This window comes from Lissotriton vulgaris, chromosome 2_1 (genome assembly GCF_964263255.1).
Source record: "Lissotriton vulgaris chromosome 2_1, aLisVul1.2, whole genome shotgun sequence".
In the NCBI taxonomy this organism is placed as follows: Eukaryota; Metazoa; Chordata; class Amphibia; order Caudata; family Salamandridae; genus Lissotriton; species Lissotriton vulgaris.
In genome coordinates this window covers 746,077,882-746,095,293 of record NC_141687.1, presented here as the reverse complement: position 1 = coordinate 746,095,293, position 17,412 = coordinate 746,077,882, and the positions used below count along the sequence as shown (strand labels likewise).

At 43.3% G+C, this 17,412-nt stretch overlaps 1 protein-coding gene across 9 annotated transcripts in view; it reads left to right on the top strand.

Annotated features, from left to right (window-relative positions):
• PLEKHA7 (pleckstrin homology domain containing A7) overlaps positions 1–17,412 on the top strand; it is a 1,124,460-nt gene that overhangs the window by 809,881 nt on the left and 297,167 nt on the right. For all 9 annotated transcript variants that reach the window (XM_086956043.1, XM_086956041.1, XM_086956042.1 and 6 more), the window contains one exon: positions 15,817–16,339. In XM_086956043.1, coding sequence (XP_086812169.1) covers positions 15,817–16,339 — 523 coding nt within the window. The remainder of the gene's footprint in view (positions 1–15,816; positions 16,340–17,412) is intronic.

The following is a 17,412-nucleotide window of genomic DNA, read 5'->3' as shown; positions in this document are numbered from 1 at the left end:
CCTCAACATCACTGAGGACACAGTTCTTAAGCCTCTTTTTGGGTGGTGGGGGTGTGCGGGGAGGGGGGAGGGTGTTGTAGAGCGGGGTCAGGGGTGGGGGTGAGTAAGCGGGGTTGCTTCAAAACTAAAAAAAAAGCTGAGACTTATTTTGCAGAATTGGTAGTACAGATTGTTTACACAAAGGTAGGCAGGTACTATTATTCATCGTATAGGCTGAGGAAAGCCTTTTTATGTTTTGTCTTTTTTTGCTTTAATGGGGCAGGATAAGCTTGTACCTGGAATGTTTGTGGCCTTAACGATGCTAAAAAGCGAGCTCTTTTCTCCAAAATAGTCAATTCCATGCGTGTTGATATACTTTGTATACAGGAGACACACATTCCTTGGGGGAAGAGGGAATGCTTAAGGCTGCCTGGGTTCGAGGTGCTAGCCTGTTCTAAACAGACATCTATGATCAGAGGGGTCGCTATATACTCAAAGATTGGTGTTGCTATGTGTAAAAGGTCACTGGGGAATAGAATGGGTAGGTGGGCTATAGTGGAATTGCGCATAGGTGGTAAACTTTTAACAATCTGTAACATATATGGATCGAATTTAGATGACCCCGATGTTTTTAAATACTTAGATGTTAGATTAGCAACATGGCCTAGTCCACTTTTTCTCTGTGGAGATATGAACATTAATATACCAAGCGATTTTGATCTCGCCGGTACCCATAATTATGTGGGGAGAAAAACAAAAGTGTTTCGAGCTCTTCAGGCTCTTCTCCAGGAGCATGGTCTTGCAGATCTATAGTTTCTCCATAAGAAAACAGAGGATGCTTTTACGTTTTACTATATACCCCATAAGAAAAACGTTCGGCTAGATTATGTTTTTTTGTCTAAACAGCTGGCAGCTGCTAGTGTTATTTTTTGTTTGCCACGGCTCCTTTCTGACCATAACCCACTGATTTCCTAATTCGTGGCCAGGGGCATTCAGCAACCACCCAGAGACTGGACGTTTGAAAGGGAGCTATTATCTGATGAGGGGTACTGCGCACACATAAAAAAATGGATTGTTCAGTTTTTGAATATAAACAGGGGCTCTGCCTCAGACCAAGTGGTTTGGGACACCATGAAAGCAGGACTTCGGGGCGAGACCAAAAGGTTCTCTTCCTATAGGTGGAATTTAGAACAAGAGCAGATGCGCATCGGTTTTAGAGAGCTTAGAGAGGCAGAAATTGAATTGACTGTAAATATTAAGGATGGGAATGATATTGTCCCTTGTCTTCAAAAGGTGGCGATTCTTAAGGCCAGTCTGCTGGAGCCTTTTGGACAGGATCTTGCGTCAAAGTATTTACAATATCGTACAGAGATGTTTGAGTTTGGGGAGAACTCGGGCAGGGCCCTTGCCAAGAGACTGCGTCAGCGAAGTATTCAGAATCAGGTAGTTTAAATCCAAGATGAACGAGGAATAATTCATGAAACACCGGAAAAGGTTAACAAAGTTTTTCTGGACTTTTACTCCTGCCTGTATCGAGAAGACACTACTAGGGTAAATGTAGAGAGGGCCGCGGAAGATTTTCTAGCAGATCTTGAGACCGCCGTTATTTCTCCCGAACAGGCTGAATTACTGGCCACCCCCATTCAATGGGAGAAGGTCGAGATTGCAGTAAAATCACTCTGATGCAGTCCCATTAGAATTTTACAAGATGTTCTTAGTCGAAATAGCCCAGGTTTTTCTCGAGGTGTTAAGAGCAGCCCAGAGGGGTATAGTCCCAAAATCATGGTAAAATGCTACCATAGTCTTGTTTAAAAAAAAGGGTAAACCTGAGCTGCTGCCATCATCATTTAGGCTGATCTCTCTAATTAACAGCGACTCTAAAATGTATTCAAAAATAATGACAGGCCGACTTGCGCAGGTAATTACACCTTTGGTTTCTGTTCATCAGCATGGATTTATACCGGGCCGGGACACTGCTGATCATGTCAGACGTTCTATTGCTTTACTGGACTGGGCCCATGTCATGAGCTCTCCCCTCGGGTTGATCCTGTTGGACGCAGAGAAGGCGTTTCACAGGGTCTCCTGGGGGTTCATGTGGGCCGTTCTGAAGTGGAAGAGATTCCAAAGGTAAGATACAGGCGGTCCGTGCGATGTATCTTTCCCGGAGAGCTCAACTTCGTATTTCTGGCCAGCAGACAAGTGCTTTCCCTATTACTGGCCAGCAGACAAGTGCTTTCCCTATTACGAGGGCCACACGACAGGGGTGTCCTTGCTCATCCTGTTGTTTGCCCTGTATATAGATCCCTTTCTCTCTAAAATCGAGGCTAATCAGAGTATAATACCTATAAGAGCTGGTAATACGCCCTATAATCTGTTAGGGTACTCAGATGATCTAGTCGTTATAACATCAGACGTCTCATCTGCTTTCAGGGAACTTAAGGAATTAGCAGGGAAATTTGGGGCAGTATCTGGCTATAAGCTCAATGTTTCGAAGACCCAGGTGGTTCAGACACCTGGTATGGCAATATCGGATTCTCCAGTAGTTCCCGTTGCTACGTATTTAGGGGTTCGTATAACCTCGGCAGTAGATACCATCCCGGATTTAAATATTCTTCCGGTTATAGATGATGTCAACACTAAATTAGAGCGACTAGATAGCCTGCATCTATCCTTATATGGACGCTGCAGTGTTATTAAGATGCTAGTTCTTCCAAAGTTTTTATATTAGTTTAGGACCATCTCTCTTCTGATTTCTAAAACAAGTCTAATTAAGGCAGATAGGGTCTGCCATAGGTTTCTGTGGGGTTATAGGCGATCACACAGGGCAGCCAAATGGATGTGTCTTCCCCGTGATCGAGGTGGTTGGTCGGTTCCTAGCCTTGTTATTTATTATTGGGTTGCAATGCTTCAAGCAATGGGCGTGTGGATTTGTGGGGATAAAGCGAATGTTCCAATATGTAATAGTCCGACTATTTTTGAGATTGGATTGGGGTCTGCTGTAAAAGGGATTTTTCTTGAGGTCCTTGAACCTAGCTATTATAAGAGAACTCGCTTTAAAGTCTTGATAGCTGCATGGACTATTTGGCGGGGGATCAGGAGGAAATTAGCTATCCCACATATGAATTTGTATACGCCGTTTAAAGCCACTCGAATGTTTCCTAGTATCTTCCAGGATCATAATATGCACAGATGGCAAAGTAAAGGTATTTGTAGGCTGGGTGACTTGGTGGAGGACGGCGTAGTCTTAACTTATAGCGACATTAGAGATAAATATCAGCTATCTCCACGTGACTTTTTTAAGAATCTACAGATCCAAAGCTTTATTCAAAAATACTTTAAGAAAACACCTGGTATGCTGGAGAAAGTACCATTTATTGATTTAATTAAGAAGAGAAGTAGAATAGGAATATTGTACCAATATATAGTTTCAACATTTCCGGACGATTTGACAGTCCAAAGTGCCAAGTGGGAATTGAAATTAGGAATTGCTGATTTCGATTTATCTCCGGTGTTGGAACTTGCCAGTCAGGTTTTTGTGTCCGGCTCACTCAAGACTCAAAGTTATATGGCAATGTTAGATTTATATTACACACCCGCTAAGATCGCAAAATGGGGTGCCTTAAAGGGTAATGTCTGTGCTCGTTGTGGGCTGTTGGCAGCCGATGCAATACATATGTTTTATTCTTGTCAACCCCTTTGTGGGTTTCTAGATGATATCGAGCGCTTTATCAATAATACACTCAAGATTAGATGTTCAATGACTCCGGCACTTGTGATCTTTGGGGTAGAGGTTGGTAATACATTATCTGGCAGTAACTCTGCAAATGAATCAGCCCTCATATTCATTGCTATGTCGCAGGTCCGGTTGTGCATAACCTCTCAGTGGCTTTCTCCGGAAGCTCCAACATTTGTGCAGTGGCGCGCAAGATTATTAGCTATACATCGGCTAGAATTCTCTGTTTTTTCTTGTAAAGGGGGGAGGAGGCGGCAACTTGCAACCCGAATCTGGGCACTAGTGGGGAAATGGATAGGATAAAGGAAAACTAATATTTAGGCCGCATATTTGTGTTATTATTCTCATTTGTCTCTGAATTGCTTTCTTCAGTCTTAATTTTCAGGAGTGCTTTTGCTTATTACTTGTTTAACCTGTTTAACGACTGTTTATTTTACTGTGTATTACTAAACCAATTCTGCTGTGTAAGTAGGAACTTGTACTGTTTAATGTCTGGTCTCAATAAAAATTAAAAATTAAAAAAAAAGAAATGTTAGGGACTTTGTAGCCCAAGCCCACAGAAATAGCAAAATATTTGTAGTGACCGTAGGACCTTGTGGAGACTCCAAGTGTTTTAGCACACTATGAATGTGACAACTACCTAGCTTGTAATTACACTACCAACACAAATGTATTAGTTGACAATTTGAGGACTTGTACATTTAAATATTTTTCAAACTGCAAAACTCAAAATGTGATTTATGCTATTCATTGTAGTTGTGATTTATCCTGTGTGGGACAAACGTTACAGATTGTGAAGGAGCACATTTGCCAAATAAAGTGAGGAGGAAACACCACAGTACTGCTGGACACTAGATAGTGTAGATGGCTGGTCTTACTTGCGAGCACACAAGGGGTCTCAATGGTATATATGACTTACACCATCTTTCTGTTTTGAGTGTATGACTCCTACTCCTCTCACTTAATTGTTCCGGATTTTAAATATCCTTTATTATATGTGACTGACCTCACATACGGATTTGTGTTTTTATGTAAGGTGTGTAATGTTCATGATAAACATACGCATGGATGTGTGAACAGTAACATGCTTGGTTCCAGCACTGATGGGCGTAACAATAGATCATTCGTATGCCCCTAAGCGTAGGCGTGCCACATGGATCTATATTGAGCCCAGTACTTTTTAATCTGTACATGGTCCCCTTAGCCTCTCTGGTTGAAGCATGTGAGATCAAAATTATATCCTTCGCCAACGACACTCAACTGCTGTTTACTTGCAAAAAGCGGAAGGAATTCAATTGAGAGAAAATCAATAAGTGTCTGAGAGAAACCTTTGCCTGGTTCAAACTTTACCTCCTCAAATGTAACTTGGAAATTATCTTTTTAGGCACCCCCCCTCTGGATGCCTGGACACAATGGTGGCCCATAGATATGTCTCCCCCCAGGCTGCTCCGTAAGTTTTTATTTTTATTACCTATCCTCCACAGAAAGACGGTAATCCGGGCCCTCATCACCTCTAGATTGGATTATGTCAACCTAGGCCTTCCTGAGTTTCTTCTCAACAGACTACAAATTGTGCAGAACGCTGCAGCTAGGACAGTACTGAACCTCGGTCCTAGAGACCGGATTTCCCATCATCTGAAAAATCTGCACTGGTTGCATGTCCGGTGCAGGATACTCTTCAACGCTCTGGTCCTGGCTTTTAAAGCTCTGCATGGCATGGGAGCATGGTACATCCATAGAAGAGTTTCATACTATGTACCTGGTAGATCCCTTAGGTCAGCAAACCAACACCTAATGGTTATTCCTAGGTGCTTTAAAGCCCGCTGCGGTGGTCGCTCATTCCAGGTGCTAGTGGCTAGATCCTGGAACAAGCTTCCACTCCAGATTAGACAGGCCACAAATATATGGACTTTCAGGAAACAACTGAAAACCTGGTTGTTCCAACAAGCGGGACAATGATTTGGCACTTTGGGCTTGATGTTCCCCGCTTTCTCCCTTGACCTCTGTATCTTTCTGTCTTAAGCGCCGGGACACTCTGCAGAGTAGCTGTGCGCTCTACAAGTCCTTTTTAACATAACATAACATAACATAACATACAAGATGTGTGTGTGAGTAAGCGCCATCTTTCTTGCTTTGGTTTGCCCCCACTTTTTTCTGACTGCTGATGTGCTTTGACTGAATGTGCCCTGGGCTCCTGCCAACCAGGTACCGAGGGCCTGTGTTCCTTCCCTAAAACTGTGTTGAAACTGAAACCCATTGGCATCTCTGGCCACCTGTCAGCCCCTAGTAAAGGCTCCCTAGGTACCCAGGGCATGGTGACCAGAGGAGGCCCCTAAGGGCTGCAGCACTTATTGTGCCCCCCTTAGGGGCCCTGTACCCTGGCACCCACACACTGCCTTTGCAGGCTGAGTGCCTAAGTACAGAACTAAACAAAGAGTCGACATGGCACACATCCCTGTGTGCCATGCCCACAAACCCACTGCCCTGGCATACATCAGTCACCCCTCTAGCTTGGTGCCCTATGCCAGTGGTTAGGGCACAGGTGCATGAGCCCAGTGCCCCTACAGTACCCAGCGCCATTCCTGGGCACTGTAAGTGCAGTGATGCCATTAAGAGTATATGATGCTGGGAGGTCGACATTACGAACTCCTCAGCACCATAATGGCTACACTGAAGGCTGACAAGTTTGGTATCAAACTTCTCAGCACATTAAACCAACACTGATGCCAGTGTGGGATTTAATGAGAAATGCACCACAGAGGGTATCTTAGAGATGCCCCCTGAAACAACAATCCACGTCTGGGCTCAGTGGCTGCAGAGGCTGCCACACAGCAGACATGTTGCTGGACCCCTGAGTGGAGAGCCCCCGCTCTCCCGGGCCTGCAACAATGCACATCCTGGGTAAGGTGCTAGGTCTCCTCCCCCAGGACGGGCAGGGGGAAGCTTCAAAGGCATGCCGCTTCTGTGAGCTTCTCCAGACCATTTGCAGTACCCAGCAACTGGCCCCCACCAGTCCTGACCCCTACTCTGGCGGGAAGACTGGCGGGAAAAACTACGTCAGGAAGGGGGTGGGCCAGCCTGTGCCGACCCTAACCCGCAGGTGGGGTAGACGAGATGAAGCACGACCCTCGGCTCCGGCCATATTGAAGATAGGGAGCCCTGCCCAATCACAGCTAGGCTCCTGCCCCCCTCCCACAGGAGAGGAGCAGGCTAGGGGTTGTACCCACCCCAGAACAGGGACCTATTGGTCCCTGCCCTTGCCCTACCTGAAACACCCCTAAATTCAGTATTTAGGGGCTCCCTGAACCTTCCTTCCTTAGATCCCGAGAAGAAAAGAAGAAAGAAGACCAAGAGGAAGAAGACCCGCCGTGCATCTGCTAACAACAGGACAACAACAACTAACTTGGCCCCAGCCCTACCGGCCTGTCGATCCTGGAACTTGCTCCTGCCTAAATCCCGGCGACTCCTGCGGACAGCAACCTTGGGACACCCAGAGGACCTGCCTGCCTTGGCCCTCTTAAAGTCTGGGACTCCCATCAGCATAGGCTCTGCTGCAAAACCCCCCCTGGTTCCAGCCAGGAAGCTCCGGACCAGCCCACTCTGCACCTGCAGAGCCCCTTCCGTGCCCGAGTGATCCAAGACCACGAGTACGTCCCGCCTGCGCCAGAGACCCGAAGTCCAGTGCCCAAAGACCCTCCTCGATGAACCAGACGACGCCTGCAGACTCCAAACCAGTGGCCACCCCAACCGCGACAAGCTGAGGGTAAGCTTTTCCGACACCCAAAGACACCCCTGCACCCGGTGCTCTACAGCCCCCTGTGCCTTCCTTTGGGGTACCTACCTGTGCTCCAAGATCCCAACTTACCTCTCGAAGTCTTGGTCACCCCTGGAGAGTCTCCGCCCCGAGCCTGCAGCCTGTGTTCCCTTTTTAGGTTTCCCAGTGGATAACATTGAGCGCCCGATGGCTCAAAAGCACTCTGCACCCAGCCGCCCGAGTACCGCTGGCTGTGCCACCTTTGCCCTATTCTGCTTCCCCCTTTGCCCTGAGCAAGTGACCAGGAGCCCAGCTCCCACAGCCGCGTGGCCTGCTAGCGAGCAGCCACCATTTGGAGTCCCCCTGTCTCTCATTGGATAACATTGGGCCTAACTACCTCTGCACCCGGCCGCCCTTGCACCGCTGAGGTTGAACCTACTGAACCTACCTGATCTTGGGGGACCCCTGAGTCTATGCCCAGAACCATAACTTCACCAGTCGAGTACTCACCTCGAAACCAGTAACTCACTTACCTGCCATTGGATAACATTGACTGGTTTGACTCGAAATATCTTCTGTGTGAAGTTTTGGAAACTTAAAATATTCATATAAAATCAACCAAATTCCGAATTCCGAAGTACTCACCTGTGATCAGGAGAGAAGCTAGTACTGTACCTTGTAGCCCAGTACTGAACCGCAAAAGTAATCCTTACCGGGTTTACTAGTAACCTGTATTTTCTCCATAGGAATACATTGTCTGCTTTTAGTAATGTGCAGTTCAACTTTAATAGCAAAGAGGATGTATCATTACTATTCCGATGAAATGAAACATGACAGCTATTCCTTTCCAACCAGGAATTACAATGTAAAATAAAAGTGTATACATCTCACAGTAGTGAAAAACAAATGTAGCTGTTTTCACTACAAGGACATGCAAAACTTAAAAGCACATGTCCTACCTTTTACTTACAAAGCACCCTGTCCTATGGGCTATTTAAGGCCTACTTCAGGGGTGACTTATGTGTAATAAAGTCTAATGTGTAATGAAGTTTAAGGCATGGCAAAGGGTTTTAAATGACTTGTCGAAGTGGCAGTAAAACTGCACAGACAGGCTATGCAGTGGCAGGCATGAGACAAGTTTTAAAGGCTACTTGTATGGGTGGAACAATCAGTGCTGTAGGCCCACTAGCAGCATTTAACTTACAGGCCCTGGGTATATGGTATACCACTTTACAAGGGACGAACAAAAAAAATTACATTTGCCAATTTATGTATACAACAATGTTACCATGTTGAGGGGACAATCACATGCACTTTAACACTGATTACCAGTGGTGGGTGAAGTACTCCGAGTCATAAGGTCAACAAAAAGAATCAGCAAAAAGAAGAGGAATGGCAAAGGTTTGCGGGACGACCATCTTAGGTCTGACAAGTCTAACCCCACCATATCAAGTCTGGTGTGCATGGGGGGCTATCCCATAGAGGCTCTCTGTTAAGCAGTCATGAACATAAACAAAAATAAAGTGGATACACATAAAAAAACATACCAGTTTATAAAAATAGAGATAATTTTATTGAATTAAATGACACAACAATGAATTTTTAAAGTTGTTATTGAAAACTTGTGTCTAAAATATCAAAGCGCCAACTGCGGGTATCTGGTCACTCAAGACTGGGGAAGAGTTGAAAGCTAAGGGCAACCGTGATGGGGAACGATTCAGATACACAAGGTGGATTGGGCCCAGTCTCAGCTTAACATAGGACTTAAAAGAAATTCTGAGAAAAATTACAGGAGAGAAGCTAGAGTTCAGACGTGCAAGGCAGGAGGCTGTGTCAGAGGAGTCGTCGTCATTGTCGGGAAGAGATGGACAAAGTCGTCAATGATGGTGGAAAAAAGCTCAGAGCAGGAGAAGATAGATTTCCCTACTGAGGAGGCCATCAACGTCATTAATGGGGAGCCCAGTGCCAAATTTTACCTTTGGGCTTGGACTTGGACAACTTTTTGGAAGTCAAAAACCTCCAGTGGAACAAAGCTGCAAGACGTAGCCGAAGAATGGTCCAAGAGGTCAGACACCGACGCTCAGAGATCCTGCTGAACAGCAACTGCTGCTGTGGAGATAAACATAGCAGTAGGTATAGTGAAATAAGGTCAACCGGCGATGCACCTTGAGCGGATCGGCTGGCAGGTAGGTGCCAAGTTTTCTGTCGGTTCTTCTTTTCGATGAAAATTATTCTAATTTGTATCTTTTTGGGTAAGGTAGGTGCACCACTTATAAGGGTTCAGGGAATAAGGGCCACAACTTGGGGGGGTTAGGACTCACTCCAGGTTCAAGGACTCTGGAGCTTGTTATGTCCTTTTAGCTCACACAGGAAGCCAACCAACTAGCCCTCTGAGTCATTTTGGTAGTCCTGAAGTGGTTCTCTCTCCTTCAAACAGTAAGGCAAGCCTAAAGCACTGGGGCAGTCCTCCAGACTACAAGACAGTCCTTCTGAAGCCTTCCACAGATCCAGGAGTGTATTGAAGATGTTATTCAAGAGATCCAATATGTATATCCACTGCCAGTCTGTGAAATGGGGGTGACATCGTGGCTACCCTCACATCTGGTTCTGGAAAGTTCTCCTATTCTCCTGCCAAGGCTCTAAAATGTCTGGGATGACAAAAGACTGGTGAGAGGTTCTTTGGTGTGTGTGCTGGAGGCTGCCCATTGAAATGTGAGTGGGACAGGAATAGCTCGGCTCACCCATCCTGGCAGGATAGCCCATCCCACCAACACTTAATCCCTATTTGTCTCACCTTCTGGGAAAATACACAATGACTAACTGTTAAGCTACTCACAGTCATTTGACCCAGGTCTCAGGCACCAAAAGGGTAGGATACAAAAATGCCAACTTTACAATTAAAGAGGATGTTAAAATACAATTTGAGTTCAAAATGTACATCCCTAGTTGTTCCCAATCAGAGATTTAGCACTTAATAAATGTGAGAAAGGAAACCCAAAGTTATCCAATGGGGTTTTGGGGGAGGGCAGATAAGCCTTATAGCTGTGAAAAACACATTCAGGAGTTTTTTTCGCTACCATGACATTTAAAACTTTAAAACACGTCCTAATTTTTTTAATACAAAGCACCCTGCCCTATGGGCTGTTAGGGCCTATCTTAGGGAAGACTTATATGTTTGAAAAAGGAAGTTGTAGGCCTGGGAAAAGGTTTATATAGCCAGGTGAATTGGCAGTTTGAATACTGCATTACAGGCTGCACTGGCAGGCCTGAGAACTGTTTTAAAGTGCTATTTAAGTGGGTGGTATAATGAGTACTGCAGGCCCACTGGTACCATTCAATTTACAAGCCCTGGGTACATGTACAACCATGTACTAAGGACTTATAAGTAAATTGAATATGTCAGGTCAAAGCTAATAGTACCATGTTTAAGGAGAGAGCACAAGCACCTTAGCTCTGGTTAGCAGTGGTACAATGCACAGACTCATAATGCCAACAAAAAAAATTCTGAAAAAAGTTTGGGGAAGACAACACCAAGGATGATGGGTCTAACAGCAGCCATGTTGGAATATGGTGATTACTTCAATATACTGCGATCAGTGATCAGATGGCACAAAGATACTTCAACAGGACTCATCACACATCAGCAGGACTTTAATGTGACCTGTTTGGTAAGTTATGTTCTTAGAAACCATAACTGGCATAAATAAAACAATCTGAAAAAATGACTCGATAATCCTGACACAAACGGTGCATTCGATATGCTGGGACCAAATGAATAACATCAATATGGCGCTAGCTAATTCTGTCCAAAGCACACACTGTGAGAAAGTGGCTCTATATATACTGGACCAGAATAAGGTACAGTGTGTATAGAGTCCACAAACCCCAGAGGTATAACAGAGGTTAAAGCCAGGTGTGACCTTACTCTCTAAAGTGGTAGCTTGGTCGAGCAGTAAGGCATTACCAGAGGACAGTGTAAGCATTTGTTGTACACACTCAGTCAGCAAAAGGTTTCACACACTCAAAGACTGAACTCCAGGCCAATTGTTTTTATATCAAAGATATATTTGTTTTATTTCTAGAACCAACAGGTATCAAAATTTACGGTTCTCAGTATGAGAGGTCTCAGATGAGTACTTTGCAGATAGGCAATAAACTTTGTAAACACAATAGTTAAAGGGGTTGCAGTAGGCAGTTCAACACACAATTTAGCATTCAGCTCAATGGATGTTCTTATATAAACACAGTTGATTACTTTGTAGATTACTTTGGTAGTTCCAGGACTGGTTCCTAGATTCAGTCCTGGGGTCTAAGCTAAAAAAAACAGTTTAGTAAAAACGTTTTAGTTATTGCAGTGATTTTTCAGGAATATAAAGCTATTTTAAAAGTTCACACTTAGAAACTTTTCAACAGAAATCTGGCAATATTATCCAATGGGAGAAAATTCAGGTTGGAGGTAAAGTACAATCCTGTTACTTTGGTAATCCAGTACTGGGCTCCTGGGTCCATCCAGCACTGGGGTCTCAACTTAAAACAGGTAAGTAATTTCGTTATAGTATTGCGTATGATTTTTAAAGAATATTTCAAGTTTTCAAAAGCATTCCCTCTGGACAACTCCTGACACAGGATGGTTAGGTGTATCTGAGTACTCATCTGCATTCCAATGACTCTTTATGGGCAGGAAGGGAGGGAGGGGCTAACACACCTGAATAGGCAGTGCCCTGTCCCCACGGTAAGGGCTGATTACCCCTACTCATAGTCTGGAGCCAGATCTGGGAAGAAATTGTGCACTTCAATGGCCCTACTTTGAAGTCACCTCTTATTCAAGGGTATAAGTGCTGGGTCTCTGATGCCTTCAAATCAGACACTTATGGGCCTGTAACTGAACTCTATCAGAAGAACTGCTGTACTGCATCAAGGAGTGATGCTCTGATGAGCTGTTGATCTGGAACGCCTGCTTTTCTGCTGTGCTGCCATGCTGCCGTGCTGCCTGCGGCTCTCTGACCCTGCTGAGGGAGAGCTGGACTCTACCTTGCAACTGAAGTGATCTCCACGTGCTTGTTGGCTTACCTCCTGTTGTTTGAGACTCAGGGCTATCAAAGTCTCTACCCCTGCTCCTGTGCCTGGTTCACTGGAAGGGTACCCAGATATTTGCACCATAGAAATCGATGCATTTCCAGTCTGCAGGTAGCAGAACCGGCACATCAACCCTGTTGCGGGAGCAGAATTGGTGCATCGCACTCGGAACTGACAATTTGCCCGAGACCCTCTGCTTCGGAACCAACGCATTGCCGTCACTGTGTGGAGAAGACTGACGTATCGCACTCCAGCCTGGCCTGTCCTTCATTGCGGTTGAGCTAAACTGTTTAGTTTGCCCCGGCCGCTTGCCACCAGATAACCCCCATTAGAGCTTATTGATCTAAGTGCTAGAACTCTTTATATTCTTTACAAATTCATATCTCAACTTCTACGTATTCATTTGGGTCTTGATTTATTTATAAAATCAGAATATATTTTTCTAATCTGGTGTGTAGTCTTTTTGTGGTGTTTTCCTTGTGTTACGGTGTGTGTGTATACGTGTGTGTGGGACAAATACTTTACACATTGCCTCTTTAGATGAGCCCAACTGCTCTGTGCCAAGCTACCAGAGGGTGAGCACAGGTTATCTTTTAGTGTGCATCTAGCTTACCCAGACAAGGATTGTGGTTCCTGCTTGGACAAGGTGCGTACCTCTGCAAAACAGATACCCAATTTCTGACAGGTGGCCAAAACAACCCATTCACTTTTGTGATACTACGTATTACTTTTCTGACGTTTTACTCGTCACCTGGATTCAGACCAAGTTGTTTGTTAAAGCATCTACCAATTCAATAGAAAATACTTCTGGATTTATGGTACGTAGCCATATAATAACCGTAGTGGTGACTGCTTATTGTTGTAGATTTAGACTTTCAGTGGAGCGGTAATCATGCTCTAAATATGACAGAATAATAGCCGCTTTTTCTATTTTTATTTCCAAGTGCAATAGCCTGATTACAATGTCCTGATGAAACCTATTAAATGGCATCAGGTAGAAACATTGCCCTAGGAACCTTGGGTCTGTTCCATGTTTCAGCACTCTCTTGTATATACGTATGAGCCCTGTGTCGCCTGTACTTTTCTTCACTGTACATATTACCCCTGTGTTAAAATAATTATAATTCTGAGCAACAGAAGAAAGTGGATGTCATTTGATTTATTTTCATTAAATTGATGTTTTGTTTGTTTATGATTAACTTGGTAAGGTGATTTGCACACAGGATTCATCCAATTACTTTTGAATGATACTAGAAGGTATTACTTCTAATGAGTCTCACTGGGCTATAGTGTTTAATGTGTTTAAAAAAGCATTTTTTCACGCAATACATGCAGTCAACATTTGTGCATGTCTATTTGTCTGCTATAGCAAATTAAAGACAGACCTTTTAGCTTTGTCAGTGATTCTTAGTTCTCTGTGGGTAATCTTGAATGCGGTATTTAAGGGTTCTAGCCATATGCTAGACTTAAAACCCACTGTCTCGGTTGTTAAAGAACTTTTGTCTGAGCTAGAGGACCAAACTGTAATTGATGGTCCATAGGGAAGAAAGTTTCGCACAACTGATGTAGCCCAAACCAGAGAGCTAATACGCTAACTGAACATTCACCCTGTGAGGGTAAAAATGATATATCAAACACGGAGAAAAGGTGAGAAAAATAAAGTCTGATAGTGATATACTGGCTGAGAAGGTCTGTATCGTCCATAACTGACTCTGTACCACTCGATTCTCTTCAATGGAGCTCTCACCAATGAATTGTTCTAAAACGTTTTAAATTTCAGACATCCACAAAAGATAGTGGCATGAAGGTGATATAGATAGACAGCTTCTTCCTCGCACTCTTTTACATTCAGGATCAGTTGAGTGTCATCATTGTAAAAAATGTATTCATGCCAAGAGCTGCTCGTAGCTTAGAATCTCAGCTCACTGGCGTTCGGGCTAATTTGCAAGAATAAAGGGCTGCACATCAAAATCTGGAGGCTTAAAAAACGACTATGATTGTAAGCACATTATTTCTGGCAACTTTTTAGAGGTACAATATGTGATGTGAGTAGAAAGGATTTTGAATGCTGAGCCGAGATTCAAAAGGATGAGGGCACAGCCACTGCTGACACCTGTCTAAATCCTAGGATTGGCTAATAATGATAATACCTCTGAGTTCAGTCCTCATGCCGGGGTGCAAACCGATCCGAATGGCCAAGGATACACAGTATCTCATAATTTAGCAACCGGACCTTAACTGTCCCTTCCAGAAAGCTTTTAATGAGGTGTGTATCTTAATTCTTTGGTGTTGACTAAGTTAATATAACAGATTCTGTCAGATGGGATACTCCATCACAAACGTGGCAAATGTGCTGTTGGCCATTTTACAAGTGCAATAAAGCCTGTGCAACATGGCGGCCTGGCTATATTCCACATTTTGAAGGAGTATCTCTTGTGCCATCCTCTAAATAAGGCCCCATGTTTCATTCTAAGGAAAGAAGTGTTGTCTATCTTAAATGGATTCGTCCTATTTTGCTTGAGTAAGTGAGTGAGTCCTGGGAGGAGGGCAGAAACAATGTCTGCCCCTCAAAATATTGCCCTTATAACCATGTTTGGTTATTTCTGGTTTGGTGGAATTATTGAAGAAAATATTGAGGATTTCAGGGCTACAGATGCCCTTTCTTATTCCGACTAACATTTTCATTTTCACCCTTTGCAGTTTCAAAACAGTTATTTTGAGCCTTCTCTGCTGGTTCACAGTTCTGCTTTCCTGTCTTTTTCTACAACCTCTCGGATGCCCCTGTGTATAGATTCTAATTATCTCTGAGTGGACTACAAAAAGTGACAAAAACTGTTTAAGGATCCCTCTACAGAGATGCCCAGTTGAGATTGTGAAACTTAGACAAGTGTGTTTTGAACAGCCATGCATAAATGCTTGTTAATATACTCTTTCATATTTCTAGTCAACATTTATTTTCAAAGAATTTGGAAATAGTCTATTCAAAATACAATTCGAATATTCAAATAGTTCTGATGTTTCCTATAGATCAATGAAAACAGAAACTAGATTCATGCAAATATTGCCTTGTTTTATAACAATTTATATGTGAATAGATTGCTGGTGATATCATTTTGTACTTTATAGACGGAAACCTTACTCGCCTAGTGATGTCCTATGTTAATCAATTGAACTATTCCACAATAACATACTGTCGAATTTTAGATTGAAATATATGTTAGTTTGATAATATTGATGCGATTTATACTAATTTGCGTGTTTTGTATCTTTTCAGCGTTGCCCCTGATCATGCCGTAATGCATCGTGTTCCCAGTCAATCTGCATCTTACACAGAAAACTATCAAACGTTGCCAAAGACCTCCAGGCAGCCTGCAGGATGCTCTCCACCAACACCCCGCAATTTGCCAAGTGACTATAAATATGCACAAGACAGAGTCAGCCACTTTAGGATGTCCAACCAAGATCGAGTATCAACAAAGGAAGGCACAGTGTGGCAATTGTATGAGTGGCAGCAGAGGCAGCAGTTTAAACATGGTAGTCCAACGGGGCAATTGTATGTGGATTTTCCAGACTTTAATGACAAACCAAAAGTAAAAAATTCTTTGGAAGTTCCAAGATCCGTCTCTGTTCCCCCTTCTCCCTGTGATATCCCTCTAACAGGACATTCAAATGCTTTTCCTCCAAGAAGACCTCACACCCCTTCAGAAAGAGTCAGTGTTAAACCTATACATGAAAGGAAGTCTGTGGATATGGTTTTCACTGGATCACCAAGAAAGACTGGCAGGCATGCTGTTAAGGTAATATTTATTATTTCTGTGAAAAACATTTTCATATTTCACTTAAAAATATAAGCAATCTACTCATCGCATAATTATGAAGAATGGCTCAACATCTTTTTTTTTTTACTATGCCTATTTAAATGTAATGTCATCCACAGTGGTATGCAGATTCTGAGTGCATGATGTACTGTTTCCAATCGCAGCCAGCGATTTGCACACTGACTGGTTTATAAATAAGAATGCAATTTGCTATCCTACCTATCTACTTATAGCAACAAACAAAGTGATTTAAGAAATGATTGAATTAACCTCAGCTAGTGGCTATTGCTATAAAAAGTGCAGGAGGTACAATGGCACCAAGGACATAGGGGACCTCAATCATGGTTGTCTTTTAGTACCTAACCAGGATATGAGTGGCACATTGGGTTTCCTTGTGTTAGGGTCCGTGGTATAATTTTTAAGATGTTGATTGCTCTGCCACATTAGAGTCCATTATTTTTCACCCACATGCCATTCTAGACCACGACCAGCCATATGCTTATTGGGCTAGGTCCTATTGTAGTAGGAGCAGTTTATCCTGAGCTACCTGCCCAAGCCCCTCCAGATATGATCGGCGGTATTCCCCCATCTGTTCCAACCTATTTAGGTTTTCAGTGAAGTACAGCTTGAGACATTTCCAACTCATGAAAGAACGTTGGTACTGTGTAGCCCTGTGTTTGTGTACATGACATTGTTCTCTCCTGTAAATTTACATTTTTACATTTGCCTCCTAGTTTTGACATTATCATCAGAAAATGATGCTAAACTTGCTTAAAGAATGCAAATATTGAGACTGAATAAAATATATTTCTGTCCCTAAACCCCACACATATTATATGAATACTGTTTTCCTTGTTTATAAAGCTCTTTTTATTGACATTTGTTAAACAATCAACAAGAGTGTTAACGCATATCACATCACAAAGATAGATCAATGGCAATTCCTTGCAACAATGTATTATTCTATATTTAATGAACCACACTATTCAGCACTGAGAACTTAATCTGTGAGCAATTGACAGTGATCCCACTAGGGCACTCATATTTTCATG